General features: G+C 34.2%; 1 protein-coding gene across 1 annotated transcript; it reads left to right on the forward strand.

The window, feature by feature from the left end:
- Positions 1-1742: 1742 nt before the first annotated feature.
- On the forward strand, positions 1743-3875 carry LOC108693367 (putative trypsin-6). Its single transcript, XM_018202261.1, has 7 exons — positions 1743-1837; positions 2335-2444; positions 2502-2596; positions 2965-3121; positions 3205-3315; positions 3398-3547; positions 3636-3875. The coding sequence occupies exons 1-7, from the start codon at positions 1777-1779 to the stop codon at positions 3873-3875; spliced, it is 924 nt and encodes a 307-aa protein (XP_018057750.1). The 5' UTR covers positions 1743-1776.
- The last annotated feature ends 15286 nt before the right edge of the window (positions 3876-19161 follow it).

The following is a 19161-nucleotide window of genomic DNA, read 5'->3' on the forward strand; positions in this document are numbered from 1 at the left end:
GGGTAATGGCGACTCCTATCAGCTCTATACACTCTGTCCCGCTGCCAGCTCCCTCTTGGCGATGTTTCTCCGATCCCCTTTCCTCTGCCTCCCTTTGCTTGTCGTATCGTTGAATTTGAATCTCTCATTATCCTCGAGATATCTCTTCATTTATACTTAGAACATCGTGAACGTAACTCGCGATATATCCTTTATTTTCGCTATTTCGCTGTATCTTTAATCGAGCTAATGTAATACGTATTTACTTTTTCTGTTGTAATTTCAAATGGGATTATTTAAATTTATTCATGTAATATTATGTTTGTAGCTGGGGAAAACATGTATGTTCATGATGTATTATCATTGAATAATATGACACACAGATTATAGGAATTGGAGAAACGAGATTTATATTTGTAATTATATCCGTAAACAATGAAATGTAGGTATATAAAAACATTACTCAAATTTTGAATTGCAAAAATGTTTTTACTCGATATACAAAATCGATATAAAATTTAGGGTGTGCTGTTACATAAAATGCAAGACAAAAAAAATTGAACTAAAAAGAACAATATTTTAATTTCATATTTTGAATGAATATTTTGGAACAATAGTATTAAATAGAAATGGAAATGAAAATGTATTCGCACATTTAATGATAAAGAAACGAGATCTTAAGCAGAATATCTACAAATAACAGATTAATTTATGTTTAACTTAACCGTGTTATTAATTTTCTTTTCCTATTCTTACATTAACCTATTAATTTTTCTTACATCTTTAATAAGTTTTCTTTGAAGTCTATTCCACTTTTTAGTAGATAATATTTTTCTCTTCTCTTTCATATCCGTGTCGTTCCTTATCTTTTCGATGGCACCCGATCTCTCATCACATGTCGTTAAGGGAGGAAAGGGATAGAGGAAGGAACAACGATATCCCGGTAATTTACGTCGATAGTGGCTGAACTGAATGGCCACCAACCACTTTGCATATTGGATACTCGCACGACTCGCAGTTTAGCGCCGTCTTCGGAATATCCTGCAGCCGGCCGCTGCAGTTGGCCGCCGGAAATAGCCTTCGTTCCGGAATTTCATTATCCCTTGTCGTTGATGCCTGATATTTCGTCCGGCTCCGCGGTGGAATTCAAAAATTCTGAACATTTTCATCTATCCTCTTTGGTAATTTCACCGGCTTCCGGAAGAAGTTTGTCGCGCTCGTAGGTTTGCTCATTGATCCCTCGACATGGCGAGTATCGTTTCAAACCGCTATCAGTAATACTGCAATTTTGCATACATATAGCAGTGCAATTTTTTATGAACCGATATCGTTGCTTCTCCTACTTCTTGTTACATCCTATTTCTTGTAGCAACTTGCTACATCATAATAATTCTGTTTTAACGAAAAGTTAAAACATTCACGAATCAATCAAAATATATAAAATGATATAAAAAAAAATATCCTGACGACCGAAATTTTTCAGTAAAATTTATTGAAAATAAAGTTAGCAAAGTGTGAGGTTGTAAAAGGATTATAAAGCAATTAAAAAAAGAATTCGAAAGTTGCGGTAATAGAGGAATTTTTATGAGTATGTAGAAATATAACGTCAATCGACGTGAAATCCACAATCTCAATTAATCCAAGATAATAACCGATAACCGATAACGAACAAAGCTACAATGAAGGCTCTACCCGGCCACGGTCCGATAACGAATTTTTCTATACTCCACAATTGATAGCGACAGACAGTCTGTGGGTAACGGCTAAGTGATAAACCTTCGTGAATTGTGGAGAATAATGCGGGCTATGTTATTAGTGTGTCTACTGGTGCTTCTGATGATTCCATATTTCGTCCACAGTAAGTACAAAAAGAGATGAAATTATATATGCATCTCGAGTTTCAAAACTGATTTTGCGAATAACAAAGAAGCGTAACGCATGTCTGTTTCTGATTATTACTGTTTGTTTTTGAAACCGGAGAGATTCAGGATGTGGACAACAGGCAATTTTGCATGGTGCATTAGTATGCATTATTGAATCGAAATACGCGCGGTGTGCGCTCGCAACGAGAGCGGAGTTGATAGAACATTAATCGCGCTCGGATAAAATTGCGACGGTTAATTAGTTTTTCATTAAGCTCGCCGATAATTATCGTGCGGATCGTGTACGCTCCGAAAAATAATTTTTACACTTGTGACGAATAATGCGGAGGATAATATGTCACAATAACTCAGAATCGCTGTAAATTTCGCTCTTCTCGATAAATCCATTTTTTCATGTAATTTAGATTTTATTTCGCGACAGCACGATGTAATATACATCATTGATAATGATGATTATAATTTGTACACCAAGGCTCGCCAACTGATCTTCCTATTTCTTCTGAAATAAGTCTGCAGTCTATCGGATTATCTAGTCGCATAATTAATGGTACAAAGGCTGTTTTAAGGCAATTCCCCCATCAGGTAACATTTTTCGATAGTTTTAATCTAACGTGTATCTGAGAAGAATGCTATCTTTAGGTATCTTTAATGCGCAGTTGGAATAAAAAACATTTTTGCGGTGGAAATTTGATTAGCGCCTCTCTAGTCTTAACTGCAGGTCATTGCGTGTACGGGTAAGTCAACTATTTCAATTAGATATCTTGATTATTATTGACAACAGACATCTTAAATGGAATTGTAGATCTCGTTTCTTTAACTATTAATGGCATTGCTGTGTCTTTAATTTCTAGAAAATATGTTTGCGATAAATTAATTAACAATATTTCACTGATCCGATGTATTTTAATCTATACGTTATCTACATTATCTTCTTGGAAAATGATTGAATTTTTGCATGAAATATCGATAAAATAATTAATTTTTACATCATACATAGAAGTACATAAGTACTTAAAAAGAGTATTATTTATGTCTATAATTAAATTAATTAAATTATTAATTATTTACTAAATAGAAATAAACGGAGCTATCAATTACATAGGTCTGAAAACGTCATACCACCATGGACAATTATTGTGGTTGGAGGAATACTTAAGCTGAATGAAACTTTGAAGCGGCAAGAAAAAGGCGTAGAGAATATCAGAATTCATCCAAAGTTCAATCTCGAAAATTTGTATAATGACGTTGCCGTTTTGAAAGTACTCGTACAATGGTTTATCAATCAATCGTTATCGCATTTTCACGTGACTTTCAGAATAAGCGTAATTTATGTTCGTTATAGCTATCGACACCCTTTACGTTTACTCCGGAAGTTCGTAGTATACCCTTGTCAGGAAGCCCACCGAAACCTAATACTATTTGCCAAGTAGCTGGTTGGGGTTACACGATAGTCGTGAGTATATAACGAAATACTTTGACTACAAGAAAATTCATTTCAACTAAAGAACCACTAGAAAATGTTTGAAATGTTTCAGGAAATCCCGAAAGTATCTTCCGATTTGATGTACGTTGATTTACCTATTCGAAGCGAAAAAGAATGTCGCAAACTGCTCAAAAACATAACGGATCTACCACCGGGAATGATGTGCGCCGGTTATTTAGAAGGTGGAAGGGATGCTTGCCAAGTAACGTATTCCCTTAGTCAATTTATATATACATTCATAATAATGTGATTTATAAATTTTCAATATTAAGATTTTTCGAGTCTTTTAGGGTGATTCTGGAGGCGGAATGGTCTGCAATGGTATTCTGACCGGTATCGTTTCCGGTGGTCAAGGATGTGCTGAGCCACTATTACCTGGAGTATACGCAGATGTTTTTCATTATTTAAATTGGATATTAAATGACGCAGATGTAGTAACTGTAGTGAGAAATAACATTAAAAATTGCGGCGCGTCAAAGATGATTATGATACTTTCCTTTCTTTTTTGTACTGTTATCAATTATATCTAAACCTTGAAGATGAAATAAAAGAAATTCCCTCTGTTGACATGTTGATATGTATATTTGAAAATATTAAACAAAGGATAGATTTTATGAGTAATGTGATAATTCTAGAGTATACGATTTATAATGCTGCAATGTGGCAATATACAACTTTGATGAGTGAAATATCTTGTGAAACAAATAAAGTTTAAAATTAATAAAATAAATACTCTTACGATTCAAATAATTGCATTTAGAGATTTAAATAATAAATATCGTATTATAATTTTTTAAATTACAAATTATTCTCCATTAATTATTTATTTCGATTGTTGATGAAGTTTGCTTTTACAATTACTTATTTACATCTTAAAAAATTAATTTTAAATAATCATGCAGAAATATTTAAGATTTGTTGATTTATAATGTTAGGACTTAATCATAAAAAATCTTTTATCAATTTACAATAATTTATTTTATCTTTCATTCTTTATTATTTTGACAGAGCTGTACACTTCGAAAATTTGAAAATTTCTGTGATACTTAAACGATACGCAATACGATTGATTTCTGATAAGCCAATTATGAAATTGTCGATATTTCTGATAATAAAATAGAAATATTTAATTTTGCTGCATACATTTGTTAATCTTATCAGGAGAGATTATCTTGTTTGATCTGTAAATATACACGTATTTAGTGAAGTAATAAAATTTAACAAATAAATCTTATTATTTTAGTTGAGACAATAAAAAAATAGATAAAAAGAAAACATTATTTATTTTAACGTCTCTTTAATACATATTTCCAATAAAATTTAATCAATAATATTTTAACCTTTTTATATTTTAATCTGTCTATAAATGATTATTATATTGTAAAATTTATTTCCTTAAATCAATAATCCACAATGCAGCAAACATATTAATTGTAGCGTTGATAATTAATAACATTATTAATTGCTTAATGATCTCTAATGCAATTAACGAGTTTAATATTTCCTCTATTTGATTATATATATTTTTGTATATACACGGAAATGTAATGTATATATGTATAAGCAAGATATGTGTAAGCAAATCTTATAAATTTTTTAACTTTTCATCTTTCCTAACACTCGAACTATAAAGAATATTTATCCATATTCATCTCTTTTACACGTACATTCTATTAGATATAAAAAGATTAATGATAAAGATTTTCGTTGCCTTCTGCGCGAAGAGATGGGAAGAAGAAAAAAGAAAGAAAAGAAAGGAGGAGAAAGGATAAAGGGACAGACGATGTATTCACTTTGATCTCAAATAGCAAGCAGCAGACGCGCAAAAAGCTCATATTCCACTTAATACATGGCGAATGATACCCCGAGAAATGTATTAGCAGATTGCTTGCTGTTAAGATGGGGAAACGTCCACGGTGTATTCGCGAATCGCGCAACTCCTTTGCCGCGTCTGCTGGTTTCGCTGCATCAGTATTAAATTCTGTGAGCGAGACAAAGCGAGCAAAGAAATATGAGGACTCTTGGCGGCTCTTTTAGATTGGATATAAATTTCTCGCGCGTAATATTTGCTATGTATGCGTACGAAGCGAATCACGGGAGAGATTATGGAAATTAAATTGTCTTCATTTAATTACAAGAAAACGTCGTTATAATTATTCGACAAAATTGAATCGTCCTCTTTTTAAAAAATGTCTTTGAAAAAGTATTGGAATTAAAGATAAAAATCTGTCTTCATAAAAATTTCTAACAAATTAAGAATAACTTGTGCTGAATCTTTGAATGTTATTATCCATAGAAATTTCAATATGATCCGATTATAGATATTTAAAAGTGATAAGGTAATTTAATTAAATAATATCAGTAGTCAATTTCATCTGACTGTTCTCCAATATTCTAAGTGATTAATATGATATAAAATAGAAAACTGTACGGAAAAAACGATTTTGCTGAAAGATCTAAAATTTCGTTGAATACAAATCTGAAAATAATTTTGGAAACAGATTACTAAAATATCAAAATCATTTAAAACTTTTTAATGGGCAAAATTTTTTGCATATTAATTTTTTATTAATTTCATAATTATTTTGATAGTACAACAAAAGTACAGTTTCAAATTTGTATCCAGCAAAATTTTAGAGTTTTCAAAATTATTCTTTTTGTATTGTTCAAATTAGAATCGCATTTCGTATAATTGCGAATGTATTTCAGAATGCAAAATAGCGCATCTTATTATCTTTTCATAGAACGAGATCTCGATGCATTTTAATGAGCATTTTAATGACTATATTCTCATACGAAAATTTGACTTCTTCTGGCTCGCGCGATCATAATCTTTCAAGATGGGCTTCCGTTTCCGAAAGTTAATCCGCACGAAAACCCGAGACGTTCTCTTCGCAGGGATTTCAGGACCGCGTAGGCTTGCGATCGATGCCCGTGAAGTGATCGTGGGTGTACAGAAGAGAAATGGAAAACGAGATATAGGGAGAGAAAAATAAAATATAAAATCAAGAGACGGCTGAGTCGCAAAGTACGGGAGTGAAGAAGGATAACGGGGAGAAAAGAAGCTGTGAGTGAAAACTGCCACGTTTCACCTGATAAACGTAACTTCTGATACATGCGCCCCTTCGGCTTCGGTTTTTTTTTAAGCTAAGGAGAACGTTTTTCACGGCCTCTCCGATGCCATGGCTTTCAGGGCTCCGTTGCTCCTTCGACGGCAAATGGAAAGTGGGGAATGAATATGTTTGCGTGTCGACAGGGTCCATTCGCAACCTCAGTAATTTCGGGATCCAATAAGAATTCATTAAAGGATATATAGAACCTAAACGCTCCCCCGCGCAGAGAAAGATTCTTTTCATCTTTCCTTCTCTCTTCGCCATCGGGGGCTTTAAATAAATTAAAAGTTTGCGTTTTCTACGCGGGGACGAGTAATTTCACCGCGCACCCAAACGCGACAGCGAATTAAATTCGTAAGGTGGGGCTGCCGACGATAAAGTTCCCTCTAATTACTCGAATCGAAGATGGTGGGAGAGTAAATTCAAGAAGAGAGAGAACGTTGGTGGACTATTCAAGAGTCTCGTTCTCTTCTCAAGTGATTTAAAAGAAAGATGCATCCATATTCGTTACTTCAACATCGAACTTCGCGAAGAAAAACGGAGGCGAAGACGCGTGTTCATCTGACGGAGGCGTTTATTAATGATACGTTCGATCCGTGGGTATGCTGTGGGCGAATTCATTATACTAATTGCACATCCGTTCTATATCCGGCTGCGCGTGGGCTTTATCGTTGGAAGTGCAATGGCAAAGTTCGTTCAATGAGAAAGATGCGTTCCTCATGAGACGTCTTCCTTATATAAAATCGATTTCTTGTAGAATGGATCCTGTATTATTACATAACTCATCAGAATTACCTGGTTAGTGCACACTACTCGGTCAGATATTTCTAAAATACATTGTGTGAAGAGATTCACATTTATATAATTGAAACTTCAATGTCTCTTTTTTTAATACCAGCAATGAAATAACTTGATTCGGTCAGGATAATTTTGATTTAAATTTAAAAAACCTAGTCAATATGTTCAAAATTAAGACATAAAATATCTTAATTTTGTTAAACAATTAAATCTTAAAACAAAGAAGATTCTTTAAAGAATGTTTTTAAGACTTCTTGTATTTTGACGCATGCTAGATATTATTAAAATTCGCATCAAAGTCCCATTATCCCATTTCAATGCAAATGGATTAATCAAGATTGTTAGACGCCAATTGTTAGACGTAGACAAAGGTGCGGAAGGTTGTTTCCTGATCAAGAATGATTTTATGATGCATTTGAAGCTGCGAAACAGTGGAAAAAGCGTCAACTTCGAGGAACGAATCTCGCTTAATGACTCCGTTACGCATTAACGGCTACTTGGAAACAGCTTGAAGTCGCACGAGAAAGTCGTTTCCCGAGGATGTGACTGGAAATTCCAATACTATCTTTTATAACGAAGTAAGCAATAGTTGGGTTTGTCATTTACGAGACACTATTGTGGCTTTAATTTTTACAATTATCTTTACGCTATAAATAAATATATATAATATTACAAAACTCGTTAAAAATCTAAAATACGTATTCTTCATTTTGTGTAGTGCGCTGCGAGTCAGTTATATCGGAAATCAAAGTAGTAAGAAAGTAATACTCTAGAAAGTGACCGTGAATAAAAGAAAAATTAATACTTGATGCATATAAATTAATAATATAATGTATCTTGTCAGTTATATCAGTAAATATATAAATTAAGAGTCTATTAATAAAAAAAGAGAAAAAAAATGCAGAAAGGTGATAATCCGTTAGGTGAATACCGTGCTAGAATACATTAGTTTTTAATTGAAGTAAATTTTCAAGAGTAATGAACATCTTACTTCCACGTCGGATAATGCAATGTAGAAAAAGAAAAACATTCACCGAGAACAGAAAATGGTAACAAGGGAGGAAAAGGAAGGAAGATATTAGGAGGGAGAAAGAGAATATAATATTAGAATACAATTCGGGCAAAGAATCCATGTCGTTTTGTCTGTTTATTCTTCATGTTTCTGTTTTTTAATATGTACTATTTCAGATATTAATCTTTTATTGAAAGCTGTATATCTAATATATCCACTTTATCCCATTTAAAGTTGTGATTCTTCTCCATACGATAGTTAGAAATCATCGATGGAGATTTTGAATTTATATTAATATCTGAAACATGTTCATGTAGTCTAGTTTTTAACTGTCTTTTAATCTGGCCAACGTAACTGACATCACAATTCTCACAAGATATTCTGTAAACTACATTTTGATTATGTACATTTTTTAAATGAAATTTTTTAATGTGGGATGGTAAAAGCCAATATGCAATTAAATGTTAACGATAGGTGTTAATCTTTCAGATATTATATTAACATATGAAATAGTAAAAAATTTTTTTATATTATCCTTGTTATTATTCAAACTAAACATCGTTGATATGAAATTTAATTCTATTAGCGATGTTTGAATAAGTTTACCGCAACATTGAGAATGACTCGAGTGGAGTCGAAACGTATGTGTTTTTATCCTTTGTAATTGTGATATGAATTTTATGATTTAAATTAAAGTTTTTTACTACATTATTGGCTCTTTGCCCTTCTTTTGTCTATATCCTGCATTAAGTATCTTGCGTTTAAAGAAACGAAAAATAACGAAAACATTCAATATCACGATTACATTAATTACGTCTATATCTTTCTCATTTGCAATCTGACTTTCACTTTTGGCATACCTTCATTATTCAAACGAGATAAATCCTCACTCACAGCAAAGTTACGCAGTTGATGTCGGTGACCGTCAACTTTACGAAGAAAGATGAAAGAAACACATTTAAACGCGTCTCGCCTGCGGTAACATTCGCTCGTTTCTCCATATCCATGGTGAATGTCGACTGACTAATTAATTAAATGTAAACGCGACGAATTACGTTTTCTCTTTCTTACATCCGTTTTAGACAGTTCCGTCCTTCCTTACGGTTTTCCTCTCTGGTTTTGCCCCATTCCATTTTATCTGTCCTTCTTGTCATTCCTCTCTCTATCATTCCTTTCTACGTAAGATCGTCTGTCTCAGTAGTAGAGTTCAGGAATTTCCCGAGTTGCTTATTTGCGTTTACCTAAGAGTCGCGTTTTCTTCGACGCGATGCAGACGGCTAATTGGCTGCCTTTCCACGTTAAATGCGAGGTAACCGTTCCGCCTATCTCGCAAACAAACGATGTCATCCACGACTCACGTTTCGTCGCTCCAATTAACAGACTCTTGTGGCGTTTATTGCATTAAAAATTAGCATTCCATTGTGCGTTAAAAGCAATATCATTGAAGTAACAAATGATTTATTAAATATACATATAGAGGGTAATCGCTTTTGTGTAGATAGAATAAACTAAACTGAATCGAAAAGTTCTGTACCATTTTGCAATTTTCGCAATAGTTAATAAGATATTAATTACTAAAAATTGTCAAATATTGAATAATTTTTACTCAAATATTATCAACTTTATAAAAAAGCTGCAAGAGATAAAAATCATTTATTTTCTTCTCATATTTTCTTCTCAAGTTCTAAGAATTTTTTCAAAATTTTTTCAGAATTTTTTAATACGTATTTTCTTATGTTAATAAAAATAAGAAAATGCAGTACTAAAAAGTTAATAAAAAATTCTTAGAGTTCTATGAGAAGAAAATAAATTTTTGTCTCTTGCAGTTTTTCTGTAAAGTTGATTAGTATTTGAGTAAAAAATTATTCAAGACCAATATTTGGCAATTTTTAGTAATTAATATCTTGTTAAATATTGCAAAATGATAGAGGACTTTTCGACTCAGTTTAATCCGCTCTATCTACACAAAAATTTTCGGGATATCTTGTATGCACATTACACACAGCTCTACAACAATAAAATGAAGTTAATTTGGATAAAAGTAGAGAATCACTCTTTTTTAAATACAGATAATATTATACATACAGAGATTTTAATTCATTCGCATTATATGTACTCATTTTCCAATTAATTCAATATGGGTTTTATTTTCTTTCGTTTCATTTCTAAAAAGTTTGGTGTCTCTAAATCAGACGCAATTTCGCGGAAGTGCTCAATTGTGGGTTTCTGCCGATTTCTCACACGAAGAATAATGAAACGCCAACATTTCGGGCATCGGACAGTAATCCGTGTTTTAATAAAGGGATTATCCCATCTCGATTGTCCCGTTTCTGCGAGAACAGATTGTTCCGTTGTCCAAGTAACGTGCGATATTCCGACGCGGTTTAATAGTTCCGCCGCGGGAAGTTTCTCGCGCTTTACCGTTAATTTCTTGGCGGCGTTTATTACGGAAGTTAATGCTTCTTACGAAATTCATATTACCGTATCGCGGAGTCTAAGCCGCTCGTTTTCTTCTTTTGCACCTCCGTTATCTTCCTCTACCGTTGCTATGTAAAATGGTGATCGGACGACGAGGTCATTAAGAACTTTCCCAGTCGAAACTGTGGAAAATGGATGAAACCTAGCTATCATTATTTTCCCCGATGTTTCTCGCTTTCCATGGGATCTGATAGCAGTGGAGAACACGAGAGGGAGAACGCCGTAAGGCAAAACGATTTTGTCACGCTGCTTTTTGCTTGATTGCAACGTCACGACAAATATAGCACATCGGCGAGCGACGATGTCAGTAGAGCAGATGCACTGGACAAATTAAAATTACTGCTCTCCGTTGTACAGTTAAACAATTTTTTTGTCAAAGATTAATCAATGTTATTTGTATATTTTTTTATGTGTTTATTTCTATCAATGTAAATTTTAATCTCGGTTTAACTTACTTTATCTTGTTTTAGCCTAACCTAAGAATAAAGAGTTAAACAGAAATTAATCGATATTAATATATGTGAATGGACATGATTCGTATATTCCATATTATTTCCTACAATGTGTATAGATGAACACGGTTTAAATCGTCGCGTGACTCGAATACACGAAAAAGTTTACTTTGATTGTTCGCGAGTCACCTCGGGCAATCCTTTCATTATCTGTTACGGATGAAATTATACGCCTAAGTTGAGCAACTTTTTTTTACAATACCACTATACATTAGACGGGTCAAATGCTGTGCAATCGTGAAGATACGATTTCTTCAGAAAATTAGGTTTACGATCTTCCTGATATTCCGCACGAAATCCGATAACTGGTTTCGCAGCTTGCTTCTACCAACTTGGATTCCTCACCTTTTACGTCTCCTCCCATTCTCTTGTCTGACCATCACGTCCTTTACCTTCACCGAACGTCGGGATGCAATTACTTAACGCAGCGAGTACGCCGCCCTTTTCTCACCGATGAAAAACGCGCCAGCGGTTGCGCCGCTTAAATCTTTGCCATTTGTCAGCTTGCCCTTGGCTACTGAACATACCTTTCCGCCTCTCTGCATTTCCGAAAACAGAACGAAGAAATTCAACAAGGATTCTTTTTAGGCATTTAAAGTTTTTACAAAATAATGCGAGGGAAACATCGCATTGATTTCTTCCTTCTCCATTCTTTCTTTTTCTATGCTATTGGCACTATGCTATTTGCGACAGAATATTTTTCCTTCATGATTTACTTACACTGTTAATATTGTATGACTCTAAGATTCCTTTATTTTATTGCTTATCCTTATATTTACACTGAAAAAAATTTCTGATTGAAAATGGACGAATCAGAATTTTCTGATTAAATTTATTAGAATTCTATTAGAATTCTCTAGAGATAACCGAAATTCTGTTTGACACAATATTTCTGGTAAAATTTATTAGAATTCTTTATATGGAATAATTATATCAATCAGAATTCTAATTATCTCAACTAAAATTCTAATAGATTTAACCAGAAAATTCTGATTCGCCCATTTTCCACTAGAATTACTATTTAATCCAACCAGACCATTCTTCTCAGTGTACAGAAAAAAATGTTTGATTGAATTAACTGAAGTTCTAATCGGAAATGAACGATCCAGATTTAGCATCCTGGTTAAGTCTACTAGATTTCTGGTTTAATCTACTAAATGTTGGTTATTCAATGGAATTGTAATAGATTTAATCAGAAATCTTGTAAATTTAATTATAATAGAATTCTAAATCGTTCACTTTCCTAGAATTTCAATTATAATTTAATTAAACATTTTTTTCTGTGCTTTTACATTATTCTCGAAAACAGATACCAAAAATCGAGGACTCGCGAGTTTGTTATTCTCGAAAGTTTCGTTTGGCGATCTTCTAGTTGCTCCGCGTCGAGAATAAGAAACTGAACTTTGAGTAACGTGATATCACTGCAAAATAGATGATTCTGTTAGACACAGCTATAAACGAGTTAAGAGGGACGAGCACTTTTGCCCTTTGAACTTGTTAGACACGCAAAAGAGTGTTCACAAATTTGCATTTTGTCGCATGATCGTGGGATCATACGCCAAAAAAGAGCAGCTACTTCATTGATATGTGAGAATTTTCTCTTTCTCGATAAAAGGAGAAGACAAATTGAGTTATCTCTGAGGAAATGTTACCGAAGTGGGAAAGCTTTCGACAAACTTTTTCAAAAAATCTACACTGCATGCACTTAATGCGAGCATCTTGATGTTAAAATACGTATCTCGACACGCTGTAGATATTTTCGGACCCTTCATCCAGCGAATTCATCTTGGAAGATTACCACAAACTCCACGACAAAATACATATTTTCCGTTTCCTCTCGCTGTAATATATTAGAATCTCATTCAAATTTCCCAGAGGATAGTTTCGAGTGTTTGTTTGCCGGGACGCGTCTGCGAAGTCGCGTAGCTCGAGCGTATCCGTACACAAAAAGAAGACTACTATTTTTCAAACTTTACTACTGCACATGGACGTGGCCACGCAAGGCCGTGTGAGCACGGAATATATAACGTTGTGGCATACAAACGGTTGTTATGTTCGTGCTGGCGCCGGTACGTCTCACGGATATCGTGACGAAGTGCTCACGGCGATTTTCAATTCCTCCTTTCTTATGCATCCATTGTATCCTCGTTTCTTCTTTTCGCTTTTCAGTCGCTTCTTCGCAGGATTACTTACTCCACGTCGCAAGGCGCCGTCTACAAATCCCAAAATCCGCGTAACACCGAGAGTTGCGTACTTCCGTTTATTTTAATATTTTCGTAATATGTAATATTTCCTCTGCCTGCAAATTGAACGATATTTTTTCTCGCAACAAATAAAATGGAAAAGCAATTATTTTATCGTAACGATATTTCATCAGCAAAATGTGACGCGACTGTTTGTTCTTCACTTGACTTGAATGAATTTTAAAATTCCGTTTAACTTGATATCTCTTACAAATTTTATTACATATACTATATATATATATTTTAATAAATTTAATTTTAAGTAATACAGAAATAATGAGAAAATGTTTATGCTAGTATATTATTTTCATACCGCTGAGGACGCGTAATTTTAGCTCGAATAATGAGAGCTTTTTAATATTTCAAATTTTTCTATGAGAAATACATAAAGCGTGTAATCAATATCGCAAACGCGTCGATATTGAAATAATGTTAGCGAGAACAGAATATTCAGCGAAAATAGATTACCGTCCAAACAGGAAAATGCAGAGGCTTTATAGTCGCGCTAGTATGATCATGAAATTCAATTATCTACAATTGACGCCATCGCGGATCATCGAGCATGACAATTACTGCCGCGGTCGGTCCTTTAAATTTCCAGCTTTAGGGAACCGAAAAATGTTTGCGATACTCTTTCAACAATTGAAAGCGCACATGTGGGATTTGAAATCAATTTACTGTATTCCCAGCGAACAATATTTACTCGGACTTTTCATCATCTCTTTCCGGCCGTTTACGAGCGACATTATTAGGACCAGTTTTAGCGCGACTCTGACTGATTGCATTCGCGCCGCTTTGCTTCGAAAATATAACTTTACATTCTTTATGTAAAATGTGAAGTGATATTTTCCAAAATACTAAAGCTAAAATGACGGCAATGTAAATAGCGAATTAAGATAACTTAAATTAATAGTATTTATTTTATTTTTAAAAATAAATGCAACAAATAAAATGCTTATTATGAGTAGCTTTCGCGGTTGTTAATACGTAAATTATATATTCATAAAGCAATAGTATAATTTATATACAATTATTGCCGCGTGCACTTACTAAATAAATGTACTTATTAAATAAAGTTAATGCAAATAGATTTTTTTACTTGAATTTGTGTTGAATTAGTGTTTTGTGTGTGTGTGTGTGTGTGTGTGTGTGTGTGTCTCCTTTATTGCAATAATTAGTAACATTAAATTCAAATTAAAGTTTCAGTTTATATACTCGATTTTCTTAATTATTGCAATTAAAGAAGACTCAAATCCAGAATTGAAAGTCTGCAACGTTTACAGTTATTTATAACTTTATTTGATAAATACATTCGAATTGTTTACAAATTATGTTTTATGAATAATATAATTTACGCTTTAATAACTGTAGATCCCTAATGAAAATAAAAATTAGAGCGTAAATTAAATGTAATAGGAAAGTAACAAAAGCATAAACGAAAATTGAAATATCAAAATGTGAAAAAACGCGTAAATGCTTTTTTTACATTTTATTGTTTCAATTTTCGCCTTCTAGAAGTTTACTCTCTTCTGTTACTCTCCTATTACATCCAATTTACGCTCCGATTTTTATTTTCATCTGGGATGCTTATATATAGATATTTTTTTATTTGTACTATAAATATGGATAAAAATGCACAAATTTTATACGAAATTTTTTATTAATAGAATGCAAGGTATTCTTCGATATTACGAGTAAGAAAATTGCAGGCGAGTCATTATCTGAGTGTCGAACAGGCTGCTCTAGCATCGAGTTACGAGACAGGCTCATCGTTGCGGAATCGCGCGCACCGTATTGCACGCTCTGCGCTCATTTTCCTTCGGTCGTGTACCTAACGGGAGCTCTTAAGCCGTTCATATTTCTCTTTAACGTCCACGACATAAAGCTCGAGTAACAAGGAAATTTCGACGGGAGAGCGCCGCCCCGGGTGTTGCTCAAGGTGTAGTAACGAGAAGCGGTTAAAAATACGATTCTTTGTCCGCGAGCCTCCGGAAAGGAGCGCGTGCGCTTTAAGGCGGGATGCCGGGAAGTAAATAAAAGAGACCGTGGGGAATTTCGTGTCCATTCCAAAATTGGAACTGAGGGAGCCCCTTGTCGTGCTCCAGAAAGCGCTCGGTAGGGCGAAACTTGTCGCTCTTGGAATGCGTCCAGTAGAGTGGAATTTGCGAGGCCGTTTCTAAAACAGCGCCGTTCACAGTTTTAGAAAGAAAAACGAGAACAAAGAATATAATCGATTATAATAATTTTGTAACAAAGTAAATAAAATAAATATTTTAAGGGCGTAGGAAATCGCAAAAGTTATTACTGTACAATGTGAGTACTGAAAATTACTTTTATCTTGCAAATTATTATTCTTTTATTAACTGACATATCATTGTTAAATTGATAAAAGTTAATCAACAATTCAAATCGACACCGATGTTTTACATGTTTCGATGAAATTATCACAAACGACAGTAACAATCTCCGCAATTTCTTGTCATTATGCTGACAGTGATATTAACGAAGTTTGCACCCACTATGCCTAGACGCCGTCGCACTTTCGGCATCACTGTCTGCTGTACTGCCCGCTTTTAGGCTCTCTCGGTGTATAACGCAATTTGGAAATGAAAGCAATTAATGCGAAAACAATCTCGTACAGACGCGGCGCGGCGTATTCTCTTCGTATCAGACAGATTCTCCGTCCGGCGGGTAAATAAATCGATTATTGTCCCGATAACAACGACGAGACAGGTACAGAAGCCTGTCGGGCCGAGCTTGTTATGTTAGCGAAAGTTTGCAAAGTAGACTGCATTATCAACTTTGACAATTTTCTAAGTGCGTCATCCTTTACCGATTAACAATAAATGCTCTCCTCATTATGTTTTACGTCAAATCGTTTTTGCGTGAGAAATACAGAACAGAATTTTGTCATTTGAAAAATTTTAATTTGATAAAATTTTTTTGTGATAAATTCATTTGTTGTAATTTTGATTGTTTTTTTTTTTGTAAAACAGACTATATGTGCTTATTTTTTTTTAATACTTAACAATTCGATCTAAATTCACGAAGTTTCTTTCATGTTTTGTGTATTTTAATGTTACGTTCGGTTAAAAATGTATCAGGTATATAGTCTGCAAAAATTAACTGAAATTGGAAATTTATATTTTACGTATAAAAATGAATATATTGTACGCGTATGTTCAATAAAATCAATAATTCTATTTAACAACATAATTTTATGATTTAAATAAAATTCTTAATTATTTTTTGAAAACATATTTATTTTTTATTGAAATAATTTTTTATCTAAATTCCACATCGCCGCCAAGCTTTTTGTATTACTTTCGTATACAAATGCAATATTAAAAAACCTGTAATTTTCCATAATCTTCTATTTTTGTTAAAAAAAATACATGTAATGCGTCTTTGAAGTTTCGTTTTAAATTAACAAAAGCGATTGCCTGACTCAAACACGTGCAGGATGAATCGCGTATTAATAGTGGGTTGAAGTACGGCGATGTGATTTACAAGCTTTAATCTAAGATGAAACGGGGTTCTAGCTGCTGCTCATTTAGCGGACGATTTGAGAGAGTAAATCATCGTACCGTGAGGAAATTGATTTTTCCCCGGGCTACGTTAATAAGCGGTTTTGCATTTGTGCGCGACACATGCAGCGTTAGGCGGCGGCAAAAAGATTCCACCCTGCCGTTTCGGCGGAGATCGTTTACGCGGTAACGACTCCGCCTTAAGCGCGTCATTTCACGGTCCCCCTTTTTGCACCCGTCAAAAACCCGCAGTCCGGGTATCTTTTGATCCCGCGACGTACGCTCGTACCCTTTCGTTCGGCACGGTCATCCCCCATAAATTTCGGAATTACACGTTGCCGCCCGGGCTACGCCCTCGCGAAATGGTACAAATATTTACCGTTGATCCTGTCGCGACTGTAATTCTGAAATACTGTTATTCGCACTTCTTCCGCGGCTGGCCGAACAACCGGCAGTGAGCGAAAAACGTATGACTTACTTTTTTCTCGATGGGAGATTGGATAAGACATTGTTACGTCGCGTGCGTGTGAAAATTGTCGAGATGATTATCTAAATCAACCTTCGTTCGCATCCGGTTCTCGATCGAAGATCTTGGCGATTCTTTTCATTTTTGCATATAATAAAATGCGATCTGAAGGGGCCACGGTATGTAATAGACTCTTAATGACGTTGTTTAATTACATAATAATACGTTTATCAAATGATTCTCATCAAATACACACTTTGTAACAGATGTTTATAGAGTGTTCTTATGCTAACGTTAACAAGAATAATACATATATAATTTAATCGTTTTTATAAATTTTTGTAATATGTTTCGTTTGTACAATTTTTTATAAAAAGAAATGATGTGGATTAATTTTTTAAATAAATGAACATATTATTCTGGTCAATGATAACAATATAATACATTCCATGTGGGTGGCTCTAATCTAAACGGTCTTGGTTCTTTCCCTCTGAGAATACTTTTGTGATAATTAGAGTCAATACGGTCTCGTTTTTATCTGCCCGAGGTACGATTGTATTTCTGTACTGTCTCCTAATCGGAGCTCGCTCTTGCAAACCCTTTTCTTGTTTTTTTTTCTGTTCTCGCACATTTTACCTCGCAAACTGAAGTCCTATCTCAACGGCAATAATTGCGCGATTTATCGCTGTCATAAATTGCATCCACGTTGAAAAATAGAAAGCCGCGACTGCCGCTTAGCGATGTATTGTATATTACTGAAGTAATATTTTAAGAGACGTTCAATATTTCTTTTTAGTCTTGAAGTAAAATGAGTTATTTTCAACGCAAGATTAAATTTTATTAATGTTTACACACACTTTAGGCAAAGTAACTATTGCAATAATTATAAGTTTGATAATAATAATAGTTATTTGTATTTTTTATTGTTTTTATATATATATTTTTTTATATATCATTACCTATAATTTTCATATGAATTGTTATTAATTATAGAATATTTAATTAAAATTATATAAACACAAATATATTATTAATAAATAGTATTAGGTAGCAGAAAAGAGATAATAGAAAATTTGCAATAAATATTTAAGAGACTATGCTATCGCTGCATGCAAATTTTCCGATGAAAATGATTCGGTATGTGCAATATTTTCGCGAGGTGAAACTAATGGGAGCTTCAAAATTTCAGAGGAAATCCAGGATGTATTCCCAGTTATCTCTGATATATAATATATATGATATATTTTCTGGCACCCGGAGAGCCTTGTCATAGCGCAGCGGCGACGTTGTATTTATTCGGCTGCAAGGAAGCCAGTCGAGATGGGTAATTGCCACCCTTGCTGCTGCCACCCCCTGCGAACCGTAATATCATTATTTTTATTAAGTTTTCCTACACAGCAAGAAAGAAAGAGAGAGAGAAAGAAGTAACTTACGCAACCGGCCGAACGAGCGCAACGTCTGTTCCCGAGGGAAGAAAACGATAAACTGTCTCATCGCGGGGGACAAAAAACATGGGACTCTCTACGGGGTTTCTTCCGAGGAAAAGAAGTCCAAACTTCGTGCATAACGAGTCTCATCTTCATTACAGTTTCAGCAATCGGTCGTTGTATTTCGGACTTGATGAAGTTGTCCAAGAGGAAGCGTGCGAATCTCCCACGCGATTTATG

Source organism: Atta colombica, unplaced genomic scaffold, assembly GCF_001594045.1.
Source record: "Atta colombica isolate Treedump-2 unplaced genomic scaffold, Acol1.0 scaffold9, whole genome shotgun sequence".
Lineage (NCBI taxonomy): Eukaryota > Metazoa > Arthropoda > Insecta > Hymenoptera > Formicidae > Atta > Atta colombica.

What these genes read in the sequence shown, in the direction of transcription:
- LOC108693367 (XM_018202261.1), top strand. Translation starts at nt 1,777, where the DNA reads ATGCGGGCTATGTTATTAGTGTGTCTACTGGTGCTTCTGATGATTCCA. An exon ending in GCAGGTCATTGCGTGTACGG is followed by an intron (nt 2,597 to 2,964) that starts GTAAGTCAACTA and finishes TCAATTACATAG; the next exon opens with GTCTGAAAACGTCATACCAC. An exon ending in ATGACGTTGCCGTTTTGAAA is followed by an intron (nt 3,122 to 3,204) that starts GTACTCGTACAA and finishes TGTTCGTTATAG; the next exon opens with CTATCGACACCCTTTACGTT.